Source organism: Amia ocellicauda, chromosome 8 (genome assembly GCF_036373705.1).
Source record: "Amia ocellicauda isolate fAmiCal2 chromosome 8, fAmiCal2.hap1, whole genome shotgun sequence".
In the NCBI taxonomy this organism is placed as follows: domain Eukaryota; kingdom Metazoa; phylum Chordata; class Actinopteri; order Amiiformes; family Amiidae; genus Amia; species Amia ocellicauda.
In genome coordinates, this window is record NC_089857.1 from 20,289,235 (window position 1) to 20,304,110 (window position 14,876).

The window sequence follows — 14,876 nt, forward strand, 5'->3', positions numbered from 1 at the left end:
TGGGAGTTCTGTATTTTTTGGAGTTCTGTACTGCATTCATTGGAAGCACAGAGTAATAAAACCTTGTCATAAATTGAATGTATTGAGGAGGATTTACTGGAAGATTAACAGTTCTCTTTTGTATTGCTTTACAGAAAAAGGAGAGGGAGGTCTAAATGCAGAAGATGACAAGGACTCGCTGGCACCATATTATTTGGAAACCCCTTATGGTTATCAGCTAGACCTGGATTTTCTCAAGTATGTAGATGACATTGAAAGAGGGAACACCATAAAGAGGCTGAACATCCAGAGGAAGCCCAAAGTGGCCAAGCCTGTGGCGACGTCACGCAGTGGAGGTGGGCAGACCAGTGAATGGACCTCAACAGAATCTCTGTCCTCTTCGAACAGCGATGACTGTAAGCAGTCCCCATTGCTGCTCTCCACAAGAAACCAGCCAACCCCTCCTCAAGTGAGGACCGCTGCTCTACATGAGGCCTCCCCAGCCTTTCTGAGTGTACCGGAGGGCAAGTTGTTGCCACCCCCTTCCCCCAGGCTGCCCAGGCACAACTTCCATGTCGAGAAAACCCTGATGGAGACCCGAAGACGGCTGGAGCAAGAGAGGCTACTCATGCAGCCCCAAATGAGTGAGGGCCGCCGGCCAAGGCTGGCCAGCTTTGGTGGAATGGGATCAAGCAGTTCTCTCTCTTCCTTTACGGGCTCTAGTGGTCAGAACCAGGTCTCGCCCAACTCTCACCAGCTCCTGCACAACGGGCACCAATCCAATGGAGACTACAATCCTTACTTTACCTCGTCCATGGGCAGCTCCATCCGCCACAGCCCACTGAGTTCAGGAATGACCACCCCAGTCACAAATGTCAGTCCAATGCACTTGCAGCATATTAGAGAGCAAATGGTGGTTGCCTTAAAGAGACTGAAAGAGCTGGAAGAGCAAGTTAAGACTATCCCTGTCCTGCAAGTGAAGATCTCCGTGCTGCAAGAAGAGAAGAGGCAACTTGTCTCACAAATGAAAAACCAAAAACCCACCAATCAGTACGTGAGCTCGACTTTCCGCAAGAGGTCTTACAGTGCAGGGAATGCAGATCAATTTGAGCAGCTCTCCCAGGTTAGAGATAGCTCCGAGCTGCACATAGACTCTGAGGATGAGATGGAGAGCATGGAGCAAAGCTCCCAAAGGATAGAGGAGTTCAGGCAGCTGACCGCTGAAATGCAAGCATTGGAGAGGAAAATACAGGACAATAACTATGATGCACAATTCAGCTCGACCCAAAAAGCAGTGCAGAAACGGCGAGTAAAAGAGCAAAAGTCAATTGCAGTTGGAGCAGATGAGAATATGAATGATGTTGTGATTTATCATAAGTCATCTAAACAGTATAGGGAAGTAGCTGTGGGGACAGAGATGGAGACTCGAAGTGCAGGGGTTGGTGTGACGGAAGCTTTGCTAGGTGTGACGACCGAGGCAGAAACGGAAATTGAGATGCAGCAGCAGACTATCGATGCTCTCAAGGATAAAATATACAGGCTAGAGGTGCAGCTGAAGGAAACAACGCATACAATGGAAATGAGCAAGCTGAAACTAGAGATTCAGGCAGCAGGGTCGAGAAAGAGAGCAGATAAAGGGTCGATGGCAAAGCCGGCGATGTACAGCACTGCAGTGGAAGCAAAAGTGCAGGTGCAGAGCCAGGGTGTGGGAAATCACGTTGATTTAACCGATGCCTGTGTAGGTCGAGACTGTGAGATGTCTACGATTGGAGTTTCCTGTAAGCCGGAACTGAAACACATTGCGGTAGGCCCAGAGGTACCCATGACCTGTTGGGTTGTCCAGGAAAGAGTAGAAACTCAGGATCAGTGTACAGGAAGACACGTTGTTATGTGTAGCAAGAATGTAGGGGTGGAACTGAGCGTTTGTGAAAGAGGAGTTAACACGGAAGAGACTGTAGACAGTTTAGGCCTTTGCAAAGCTGGTCTTGAAGCAGCGAAGGAGTTCAGGTCAATTGGAAGTGGAGAATGTTCTGTGAACGTCATAGTTTGTCCTGAGAGAGAGCTGGCATCTCTCGGCACAAATACAGATTTTGTGAACAGAGTGGAGTCGGGTGTCATGGCCGTACCTCTCACTACTTCCCAACTCACGAACACGGTGTTAGATACCGTAAGCCAATTTACAAACACAAAAACTGTACATTTTATGGACTCCTCCACAAATACTGTGTTGAACATTGCAGACAAGCACACTAGTACGGTCACCGCTGAGACTAGGACAGTGGCAGTGGGAGAGGGCAGGGTGAAGGAGGTGCAGATGACTGTCAAGACTCGCTCTGTCGGGGTGGGGACCTCGGTCAACAGTGAAGCACCACTGGAAATGTCATCAGTAGCAAAGACCAAAGACTGTGGAGTGGGACAAGCCAGCGTAACGGACAACTTTTTAGTGGGTTTGAAAACGCGAAGCATCGCCTGTGGCCCCTCTAGTCAGTCCCCTGATTCTGACAAAACAAGGAGCATTGGAGTGGGGGATGAAAGCATATCGCAAGAAGAATCAACCCAGCAGTCCCAGTCAGGAACAGCTGCTGGTTTGGACCACTATATCGAACGGGTGCAGAAGCTTCTACAGGAGCAGCAGATGCTTCTGGCCGAGAACTATAGCGAACTTGCCGATGCGTTCGGGCAGCCTCACTCCCAGATCGGATCCCTTAACTGCCAGCTGATCAACACCTTATCATCTATAAACTCTGTCATGAAATACGCAAGCACTGAGGAGCTCCGCAACCTAGACATCCTTAAGCTCTGTCCCGATTCTACGAGTGCCATTACAGGTATGGTGAGATTTTTTTGTTGTTTTGCATGGTTAAATTAGATTAAATCGCACTAAAATTACAGTATAAATCATGGGCATATTTCATAACGTGTACTGTAATTTAGGTGTCTAGACTCTTCAGCCCTAATTTCCAGGGTGGAATCGGTTGGTACATCTGTAATCCAGTTCTGGGCATGATTTCTGCCCACTTTTCTTTCTATGCTTATTTCAGCTTATCAGAGGTTTATTATAAGTTTGCTTGCAAAGTCCGTCTGAAATCTGCATATTTCTCCATGCAGATGAATGGTACAGGTCCAGTCACTTTACAGCTGCTGACACTATCAATCTGTGTTCATTGAGGCTGAATGTAATGTATTCTTCCACAATCACTTTCTTCCCACCTGAAGACATGTTTTACATGTTACCAACTTCTGATATTTTACATACACTCTCATGTAATGTTGATGTAACCTGCTTTAAGAATATTCAAACATGCACAGGGTATTACTGTATTCAGAAAATATAAACACGTGATCTAGATTTTGTATGTTGCCCCAAAAGATTAAGAAACAACGTATGAAAGGTTTTGTTAAAATGATTTTTAAATGTATTTGAAAATTACTATACCTCATAGGCCATAGTTACAATACCTACATTTCCATTGATATACACAATTCTGCTCTTTCCTTATATTTATCATTTAATTTTAAGAATGTTTTAAAATAAAAAAATAAACTTGCTTTAAAACCACTAAGGAAATCAAAATGAAAGAACTGATAGTCTGTTTTTAAATTGTTTGTGGAGTGAGATAGTTTGAACTTTGAACACATGCGCGCGTGCGCGCACACACACACAGGAGTTAAAATTGATGTACAAAAAGCAATGCATGGGCTACAGCTACGGGGGAAAAAGTCTGTGTTGGCCAACAGACTAATCTCCCCCAGGGGAGCCTGGTAACAAACTAAAGACTTTCACAAACTGATAAATAAAATTCCATAGCTGGAATTGAGATTCTGTTCCTATTCAAACTTGGTACATTAGATAGTGTGCATTAACAGACATTTGCAGTGTTACTTGAAAATGTTGGTAGACCATCCAAAGGGTTTTGGCTTGTACCACCCTTCGGAGAACAAAGATAAACATCTCTGTAGAAATAGTTTTAATTGTCACAAGCTGTGTTTAGGAGGGAAATGCAAGGAAGATGTTATTTGTCCCACAACATGTTTGTTAATGCACAAAAAAAAACTGAATCGGAGTGTTAATTTGCACATTATTTTACATGGTAATCCAAGAATGTGGCAGGGTTCCAGAATTTTTAACGAGTCTTGTTCATGTCTCTCTGTTGGAAGCATAAGGGAGTTAATATTGCTGTGTCTTTGTCTAAAGTAAAGCTTGATAGGATTTGACAGGTCCAAGTTATCTCTGACCCTGAAAAATGCAACCGTGCTTTGGACATATACCAACGGTTACCTCATTTCTTTTTCATACCAGAAGCCTGGCTAAATGCTTAAATGTTTTGCTGCTACTAAACCTGTGATTGATGCCCATTTGCAAATCTTACATTAAAGCGGAATCCCACTTCCTCTTATTTTAGAAGACCACAGTATCAAGCATCTTGAGTCAAGTCCTGGCATAACACAAACTATAATATACTTTTTGATCAAATCATTATTTTCTCTAAGTTAATATTGTAACAGCAATGATGCATGGGTGAATTGACATTGATTAACCCTTAAAGTCATTGCATAATTATGGCAATCTGAGATCAACAAAAGGACGCAGGTACATGAAGTACAAAGTAGGGCCTTCTGTCTCTAGGTCATTTAGCATTAATGATGAGACAGGCCTTCTAATAGTCTCATCTGAAACATCCCAGGCCATAATTTGAACAGTAAGATTAAATTGGTTTAGGCAGACTCCAGTAACACTGTCAATATTTGTCACAGACCTGTGATTTAATAAAAAATAACTTGCTTACTTGCTTTATTTTGTATTAATCCACTAAACATAATTAATTCAGTAGCATCTATTTGTTTTAAGTTTAACTCATATTTCCTCATTGTAATGGATAGAGTTGATTGCCTTTAAATGTTTAACCTTTTAATTGTTACTCCATAGAAGTACGTGTCAGAAGATTGAAATGCCAGTTGATGCTAAAATTAAATTTTAAAATGCAAATAAAACCTCCCAAACCAGTTTATGATGATCTGTGACATCGTCTCGTTACTCCCTGTTCAGAAGGTTAAAAAAATATATATTCTAATCCAGTATCTTTGTGGTTCTTGAAATATTCTTGAAATTCTTGGCAAGGCAACTCTTTTATTAGGCAGGTGGGCTTATGGGTGATCTCAGGAGAACTGTCTGAAGATTTCAGCAGAATAAAAAGCTTATTCAAGTAAGACCTATATTTAGTTAATCATTGAGTCAAGCATTCAAGAGGTTTAATGTGAAGGTAAATTAGAATCCCAGCTGAAGGAAAAGGTATTCACGATACTTAATTGCAGGGTGCTAATCCGATGAGCTTTGTTGAAAAGGAGAGCATACTTTTGTTGAAAACATCCATTTAACTTTGAACTTTCTGATTTAATGCATTAAGGCCTGGAATAATCTCAGAGAGGGATTACTTTTTGCCTTCCTAGGTACAGTCTCCTATCCACATTTTAGTTTGAGTTGTTCTGGTACCATCCATCAGAGGTCAGCTGTCTTTCAGTGCAGAGCACATTTACATTAGTCACCTTTCAGATTCAGATTTCCACTCATCCATCCCTGTGTGCCTCAGATTAAGGCTTTGCAATTAGCAGCGGAAAATAATTAGAGGATGCTTATTAGTTTAGATTTACCTTTTTGAAATGGGTGTAGCCGATATGACCCGGGCAAGGTTTTGAGACTAATCTTTTTCTGTAATGCCCTTCCTGTTTGTGAATTCTGATAATCAACTAATCTCCCAACCAGCTACTAAAGCAGAGAGTGTTACTCAAATTGGTTTTCCAAGTGACAATATTGAATTAGTTATTTGTGGTTGTTTTCCTGTTATGTAAAAACTTGTGCTTACTGTATTATCACATCATACTGGATATTAATATATTTTATGCATTCCCAACACTTGTCAAATGCACAGTTTTCTCATTAGTCTATATTGTACATTTACATTCCTTGTATCAATAGAAGTATTTGTTTCACTTGTCAAGAATTCAGTATTTTTTTTTATTGATCGTTTTAAGAACAAGTAGAGGAGTAAAGCAGATCTTCAAATTCTTCTTATTATTTTGGAATACGTTTTACCTGTACAGTTAATACATTTTTTTCAATGTTCTTTCACATTTTTACATTTTTAGTTGTTATTCAACCAGTATTTCATTTCTTCTTCCCCCTCCCTTGTGTGTTTTTAAAAGACATTAAATATTAAAAGCAATAGCTTGTTGGCTATTTATGTTAATTCAGTTCTGCTGATTTCTGCAATTTAGGAGCAGCATAATATTGTCTTCCCCTGCATTCGCTACATTGAAACAAGTTTTGAGTTTAACCTTTACCAGACTAAAACGTAAACCTAAATTGTACTTTTTACACATTTGAGGTTGATTTTATAATAAATTTGGAGCTGCTGTTATTTCCTATGTTTAGGTTTCTGAAAAATACAGTCCAGGAGCCTTACTAAAGTGAAGACATCCATAACTTAAGCAAGTTTTTATCCAACTGTTAGGGGCATCAAAAGTTGACATTTTAACCACTGTGACCTTGATTTTTAAAAATATATATTTTTATAGAAATACCCCAGGAGATCATTACATCCCATGTGTACTTCAGATTTCTTTTTTTTTTTGTGTGTTTACATTACAATTAGTCACCCTGCTGATCTTGTTTTGTGTTTAATGTGTTTGCACCTCGAAGGTGAAGGCTGTTTCGTACTGTGATGGAAATAGCACCTCGGGCCTTTTCTGAGAAGCTTTCCAATCAAAAGAACGCAAACACGTGCTGCGTTCAACATTCATGTATCAACAGGTCTCATTAAACCATAGGATTAGAGTTTCTGGATTATTTCCAGACCTTGTTTTGTTTTGTATTTTTTTTTTGGAGTTTGCTGTATGTTAGAAAAACTCAATGTAAAGCTGCCAAAGACCCTTTACTGGAAAATACTTGTTACGGTCGAATCACTTCAGTTGTGTTGATTGTGATGTTTACGTATTGACTGTTTTTGTTTGCCTTTCTCTGGCTCAGATCTGGACCCATCGTGTGTCAGTGCTGCCAGCATGAGTCTCAACTCCACAGCCCACTCTCTCGTCCAGAGACAGGAGGCCGAGGCGACGCACACAGAAACGCTGACATGTCTGACAAGCACAGAGGAACTGCATACCACCTGCAGTGCCTTTGCGACTCGCCAGAGCAGGGCTTCGCAGATGAGCTTGATGGACCAGCAGATGTCTTCTGCTTTAAACGGTAAGAGACGAAAAAAGCAACCCCCGTATCCATGGAATAAACTCTTTAAAAGCATGACTTGCGACTAATGTAAATGACAGGATATAGTTGTCTTCAGCGGTTCAATTTTGTGCATTTTGTTTTGTCTACTTATGTCTAGTTATTGTTTAACATTATTATTCATAAAACACGAGTCAGGGAACTTAGTTTTCTCATGCAAGTAAAAAGCAAGTTTTGAGGAGCCCATTCTACCTAATGCCAACCCACTGTAGAGAACTATAATTGTAACTCATAGACTTTTTACAGTAAGTGTCCACAACCTGTAACCTGTTTCTAATTCTGTAATTTATCTAAAAGGTGATTACAGCCAACTTTACCATTTCCCTTCCCATTAGTTTATTCAAAGCATATAGTGAAAGCAGCTTTCCTCAGCCTCTGCTTGAACAGCACTTTCATCTCATGTGAACTATTATATTTAGATATTTTGGCACCTCTTTCGAATGGTTAGTTTTCATTGAGTGCTATGCAAAGCTGAGCTTAAATATTTGAGGTGAAGAATGTTCTTTAGTTTTGGCCATTTTGGCTTTAAGAGATTCGTATTTAAAATTTGTGTTGGTCACACAGGTTTGGGAATGCTGCCATTCCCTCAAGAAGTATGGTCTCTTGGAGAAAGTTTAAAATGACTATGACGTGTGTGCCACTTGTCCTTGTAATTGGAGAAGATTGAGACAATATTCAAATCCAAATCTTAATTCTGTTGAAATAAGTCTTAATTCCTGTGTGAGTTTCTAGTATTTTTTAGAAGCAGATCATGGAAACATTTACAAAGCATGTCTACTTAGGCCTACTGTACCAGGACATTGAGTAATAACAAAAACACAGACCATACGGGCTGTATCACTTCCTTTCCTTTGCTGCTCGAAACAAAGAACCATTTTAATGGCAGATATTTGTTATGCTGGAAACTGACAGATTGATATAGAGACTTTGTATTTTCTTTTGATTCTGGTCTTGGCTTAGATTTTGAAAGTCTAAACCACAGCCAAAACAATATTGAGCATTGCTGGTTATTTATAGAAAGGGTATTGTAGATTTAAGAGGTTTTCGCAAACTTCACATAATACAGGATTTTGACCACATCAAATTAGGATACAGATGCTTCAAATTCAGATATATATTTTACTTAATATGAGGTGACTCTTGGAATTCCTTCATGCTCAGCAGGTAGTTTGTACAGTGCAAGCTGCTTTACACTGACTTCAATTTGCATCGTTACAGGACAATCCTGCAGTCCGAACACACTGAAGTCTATCATGAAAAAGAAAGATGGTAGGCAAGGATCTAATGGCACCAAGAAGAACCTGCAGTTTGTGGGGGTCAATGGAGGGTAAGCGTCACACCACACCAGAAACAAACTCCCTCAAACAATTCACAGAATAATGAATAAAGGATTAGTGTGCATTATTACCGATCACTAGACACATGAGCTTTACTGTAACAAGCAGGAGAATTTCAATTTAGTGGAGCACTCTGTCTCATATACTTAGACTTGAATGCTACTTTAAAGTGCTGTAATTTGCAGCCTCATTTTGTGTTGACAAGTGTAGTCGATTTTTCAACCTGTTTGTAAAGCTTTGCAGTGCAGTCTCCCACAGTTCATAGTTTCCTCCCTGTGCTGTGTGTGCGCGTGCGTGCGTAGGTATGAGACGACGTCGAGTGACGAGTCCAGCTCGGGGGAGAGCAGCTCTTCAGACTCGGAGGAAGAGTGTGAGGGGATGGAGTACTCCAGCGAGGAGGCGGGTGAGAGGGCGGAGCTGGGCAGCGGCCAGTTCTGTAACGAAGGAGCCATGGGACTGGCGAGACCGGGTGAGGAGGCCGATGCTGAGAAAGTGGAGATCAGAGAGCGGTGAGTCTGTGGACTGATGCAATTGTATTTAGATTTCCAAAAAATGTAATGTATATGTGTTTTATTAAATTGCATGTATATACTTTTTTATATTTATATACATACTTATTCCATTAATGAGGTCTTTAAATCATAAAGATACACATTCCTGATGCCACTCTTAACTGTTGAAATACTAATTTGTTTCCCCCCTCAGGTATGAGTTGAGTGAGAAGATGGTCTCTGCATGCAATGTGCTGAAAAACCACCTGAATGATCCCAAGACTGTGACAAACAAGGATGTGGTAAGACGAATCATTCTTTCAGCTTCAAGTGCTTTTTAAAGTCCTTTTCCCACATATTCAGAATATCCCATCCTTCCACTGTAACCTAGTGGCCTTCAGCCCTTTTCTACTTGTGGCTTCTTTTATTAATTGTGTTCCCCACATCTAATGGAGACGAGGCTTATATTTAAGAGATCAGTGTGTGTCAATGCGGTTGAGAATAGAATGTAGTGTTCTGTTAAAAAAGGGATTGCTTACTCTTCAGTACGAGCCCTCGCCATCTCCGCAATTTTCAAAAAGTCAAAGCTTACTTTGTGAGAGTTTGCTGCTGATCTAAGTTTGTAAACCACCAGTGTGACTTCCCTAGCCTGCAATTACGGCTTTAAAATTAAGGATGCTTCTTGGAAATATGCGCAGCAGATGTTCAGAACTGATTTTGTCTGATAGTTATTCTCTGTCAAGATGCATATATAATAACCTCTTGACATTAAGCATTATTTTTGTGTTTCTAAGTGTGTGTTACTCACTATCTCAGTCTACTCCTTATTATTCAGCTGGACCATTCAGAAACCTTTAATTTGCAATATATATTTTCCCCCCATTATTACTTTAAATGCACAGAGTTGATGATAGTCTTCAGATGTTAACAGGCTGTAAAAGAAAGTCACAGAACAACAATGTCAAATGTAAAGTGCAGTTTCCTTGCCAAGGCCTCGAGTCTTGCCCAGCTGTGTGTTGGCAAGAGAAGTAACTCAAACAGGGTTTGGAAAGAAAACAACTGGTTCAGATTTTTTGTGGTTTCGTTACTGGTTGGTTGGAATTTCTCATTATGGCTAATGAAACTGGATATGAACCAGCCAATTTTAAAAATATTTCATTTTCTTCTGCATATGTATGGGATGAATTGTATAACTGTAAAAAAAAAAATAATAAAAAAAAAAAATCAGGGTAGTGAAAATGTTGCGCAGGCATTTGACCTGTTTTTGAAGTTCTGTGAAATCTATCAAACTTTTACTATAGAGCCAATTTTTCTCCTCGTATTCCTAGTATAAATCTAGAAATGCAATTTTTTTTTTGCTTGGTTTGTATCTTGAAATATGATAAGGGGCATTTGTCTACAAAAAAAAAACTTTTTAAAGTCATCCTGTTTGTGTTCAGTCTCAGAAGTGCTGTAAGATGTTCTTGGCTGGGGAACAAACCTAGTCATGAACTCTATGGTCTTCTAACCCGCCGATGGTTTGCCAAAGTGACATTGACTCGGTGTTAGTTTTTCTCTCGTTAGCACTTTCTATTTTAAAGCCTTTTGAACACTGTCGGATAGAAAATAGGCTCGTTTCATTTGTGTGTTGCCTATTGCTGAGACGATGGTTGCAAAGATCTAAATGTACTCTTTGTTACACCCCTGTTTTTGGCTGTCTGTCTGGATACTGGAGTATAGAGTGGCTTTTGGTTTCCTCCACAGAGAGCCTGTCTGAACACCATCCAGCACGAGTGGTTCCGCATCTCCAGTCAGAAGTGTGCTGTGCCAGCCATGGTGGACGACTCCCTGTCTGCCTTCAGAGAGGTCTCTCCAGGCGTCCTGAGACACATCGTCAACATGGCCGATGGCAACGGCAACACGGCCCTGCATTACAGCGTCTCGCACTCCAACTTTGACATTGTGAAGCGGCTTTTAGATGCAGGCACGTAATTTCAGTTATTTTATCCAAGTCTGATAGTAAGCCTATCCATGTTTTGATGCTTGAAGTTTCTCATCCTCCGCAGGTTTCTTTTCCAAACTCAGTTTCTCTTTTTTGCTCAAAGCCTCGAAACTCCAAATGTCAGATTTGAAATATTTTTATAAGTTTCTGAACAGCTGTCTGAGGGTGCCATTGTTCCTCTGCAGTCGACTGGGGGAGTGCTTCGTTTTAAAGATCAATTTCCTCAAAGCATTGAGAGAGAGGAACAGCTTGTCTCACTTTATTGACTTTGTGCCACTTACTTTGTATTCTCTGCAAGGGCTGTGAAGTCAGCCATTGAGCAAGCTTTCAGTTTGCCATCGCCATTAATTCCCAGCACACAATGCTTCCAAGCAGGAATTCAGCTTGTGAACCTGGTCCTGCGAGGAGCTGCTTATTTCGTTGAGAGAATTATGGTTTCTCGTACATATGCCAAAAAAAAAAAAAAAATCTTGCCCTGCAGCATTTATGCATCATATTTACTTGGAAATGTACAAAAATAAACAAAAACTAAATAAATAAATAAAATATTAATGCTGATTAATTTGGTCTTGATCTGCTTAAGACCTTTTAGCCTCAATGGGAGAATCCAACTGATATTTGTTGTCTTTTATTCAACTAAGCTGGTCTGAGACTCCCTTGAATCGATGTGCTGTAAATGAGGCCCTGAATTGTGATGAAGTGCCGACTCTCCCGAATGAAAGGCTCATTGTCTGTAGCCTTTGTCTACCGGTGCAGTGTGACACTCGCCACACTAAGGCACTGCTCCAATGTCCCGCAGGTGCACAGGATTGTCTCTGCTGCTTATTTGGACATTCACATCCTCTTAAAAAATAATCAGTCCCAGGAGAAACAATGGCAGCAGAGTTTAGATGTATAAGTTTTGTAAAGGTTCTTCTCTGTCGATGTAAAGGAAAGTGTCCCCAGTCTGACAATAGGATGCCTTTTATATTCTCCTTGACAAGTGCTGCCATTAACCGTTGCTGATTGTAATGGCTTTGTTGCAGATGTCTGTAATGTAAATCAACAGAACAAGGCTGGCTACACTCCCATCATGCTGGCTGCACTGGCGGCCGTGGAAGCGGAGAAAGACATGCGAATCGTCGAGGAGCTCTTCAGTAAAGGCGATGTGAACGCCAAAGCCAGCCAGGTCTGTATATAATTAAGTGTCAGGATGTGATTTTCAATCTGAACATTGAATGCTTGATTCATCTGCACAGCACATGGTGCAGAAGTCCCTTTTGTAAACGAGGAATCCCCGTTTAGTTTTGATATTTCTAACAGTGAGAACAGACCGTCTGGCAAATCAAGTTGTAAGCTAAACAACACAAACAAAGGTCTCTTTTCAGACTACTTCACAAAATGCTTCGAGATTAGGCATGTGTTGGCATCTCCTTTTACATCACAATCTAGCCACTTCTTTAATAAGCAACTTCCATCTCCATGCGTTTCAGGCTGGCCAGACGGGATTAATGTTGGCAGTGAGTCATGGCCGAATGGACATGGTGAAAGCTCTGCTGGCCTGTGGCGCTGATGTCAACATCCAGGATGACGAGGGCTCCACGGCGCTGATGTGTGCCAGCGAACACGGCCACGTGGAGATCGTGAAGCTGCTGCTGGCTCAGCCGGGCTGCGACGCCACGTTGACCGACAGTGTATGTCACCGTCGTAGATGGGGCTGCTCTCGTAGGGACTGGGAAGATGGCTCTCATTATTTCATAAGCATGCTGGCCCTGAATGTAGTCCCCTAGTGGCATCAGAACCAGAATTTCAACATCCATACTCACTCGACACAAGTGTTGTGTAAACCAGTGAATAATTTAAAATGCTTTTTAACTATGAAGTTGTGAAGGTGCTCAATCAGTGCTGACTTAAGTTTCCTCCACCTTTCAGGACGAGAGTACTGCGCTTTCCATCGCTCTGGAGGCGGGACACAAGGATATCGCAGTTCTCCTCTATGCTCATGTGAACTTCTCCAAAGCCCAGTCACCAGTGAGTTCTGCTTTAATGTGCCTGCTGATTGTGCCAAGTATACATTTGTTCGTAATGTTGACAAATCTCTGTATTGTCACGAGTTTCCTATGCATCGCATGCTCTCGATTTGTTACAAGAGCTGCAGTATGGTATTCTGTGGTAAAAAGTGCTAATGAAGTAGAACATTATTTGGCATAACAGAAGGCTACAATCGCCAGTTATAAGCACTATGCTAATATTCTACGGTGAATAGAAAACCTGAACTATTGAACCATAATCGGAACACGATTCTATTTGTAACGTGGATTGTGGTCACCACTAGCTTCTGTAACTGCGCAGTAACATGTGGGTTTGTCTCTACAGGGCACGCCACGGCTCGGTAGAAAGGCGTCTCCCAGCCCAACCCGGAGAAGCATGTTTGATTAGTGCTTCAAATCTGGGCCCATCTCCCACCCCAGCCCCCCTGCTCCCTACTCCCCACTCCCCAAGCTGCTATTGTTTTTTTTTTGTTAACCTGGACAGATACTGAATGTAAAAAATACAAAAACATTGTGCCTGAACTCACCAGCAAATACCCGCGATAAGATTAATACAGCTATATAATACCTTTTAGTATTCAGCGATGGAACTGGAAGGCCTTACTCAGAGAGGTTTTTTAAATATTCAGAAATGCTACCCGAGAGACTTGTTGATAGGTTTTGTCTTCCCCCTCAGTTATGTCTGCAGTTTCTACTCTCAGTACTGCATTTTTAATCTCTAGTAGATCATCAGTAGCCACACTTCCTTGTTTGAGCAACTTTTGCTTTTCAAGGGAACTGTCCACACTCATTACTGTCTTGTCTTGATTTGAAAATAGAGGTCTTTAAAATCCCTTAGGACCATTGATCCTGGGACATCCAGTGGAAAGAAATGGGAAAGAAGGGCTCACATTTACAAAATATCCATATATATGCTAATATATCATAGAACGGACATTAAAATATACCTTTTATATAAAGATAATTTGTATCTATTTAAAATCACAGTATTTTTGACTTTCATATACCCTATAAACATGTATGTGAAGTTAAATGTTATCCATTTATAGTTCTTAATTCCTATACATATTGTATGTCATTGTATATATCATGTTTTTAGAGCAATTAGAAATGCTACATATTGTAATCTTGTCTCTTTTATGTACAATTTATATATCCTTTCGTAACATATTTAAGGTACTCCTGCTTTGTATTTTAATGTCTGAAGTGCCTTACTCTTCTTGCCATATGACATTTTACAATAATTTGGGTGCTCTTTAATACACCTCATGCAGCTGCAAAATGTGAGGAGTCCAAGTCTGTATTCCCAAACATATCGCACTGTCTTCGCAAGGAAATTGTTTTAATTAGTGCCACAGAATTCCAACTCACTGCTTCCCCCTGCTGGTGTTATTTATTACCACCAAAAAGAATATTGTACGATCTGTTTTTGATTCATTGGGAACATATCAGTTCGATTCATTTCTATACAACAAGACCGGACAGCCTTAATTTATGATCACAGATTAAAGGTTTGCTATATTACCCAGAGATCACTATGGAAATAAAAAGGTCATCTACATTTATTTTTTATTGGACATTTGATCTTTCATGGGGACTCTTGCTGAGCAAACATCTGCATTTATGAAAACATACAAAAAGTGTTATTGTACAGCTATATTTGTTGTACAGTTGTATTACAGAAGTGCAAATAAACACATTTTAAATCACTCATGTCTGAGATGTATACAGTTTTTTACTGTTAAATTATGATGCATCCATTTTCATTTTGGTGCA

General features: G+C 40.5%; 1 protein-coding gene across 10 annotated transcripts in view; it reads left to right on the forward strand.

The window, feature by feature from the left end:
- Positions 1–14,809, forward strand: part of kank1a (KN motif and ankyrin repeat domains 1a) — a 63,038-nt gene extending 48,229 nt beyond the window's left edge. For all 10 annotated transcript variants that reach the window (XM_066710610.1, XM_066710604.1, XM_066710607.1 and 7 more), the window contains 10 exons: positions 135–2,807; positions 7,004–7,222; positions 8,480–8,588; positions 8,901–9,107; positions 9,304–9,391; positions 10,833–11,052; positions 12,096–12,238; positions 12,543–12,743; positions 12,982–13,080; positions 13,426–14,809. In XM_066710610.1, the coding sequence (XP_066566707.1) occupies positions 569–2,807; positions 7,004–7,222; positions 8,480–8,588; positions 8,901–9,107; positions 9,304–9,391; positions 10,833–11,052; positions 12,096–12,238; positions 12,543–12,743; positions 12,982–13,080; positions 13,426–13,488 (3,588 nt within the window). In that variant the 5' untranslated portion in view covers positions 135–568 and the 3' untranslated portion in view covers positions 13,489–14,809. The remainder of the gene's footprint in view (positions 1–134; positions 2,808–7,003; positions 7,223–8,479; positions 8,589–8,900; positions 9,108–9,303; positions 9,392–10,832; positions 11,053–12,095; positions 12,239–12,542; positions 12,744–12,981; positions 13,081–13,425) is intronic.
- The last annotated feature ends 67 nt before the right edge of the window (positions 14,810–14,876 follow it).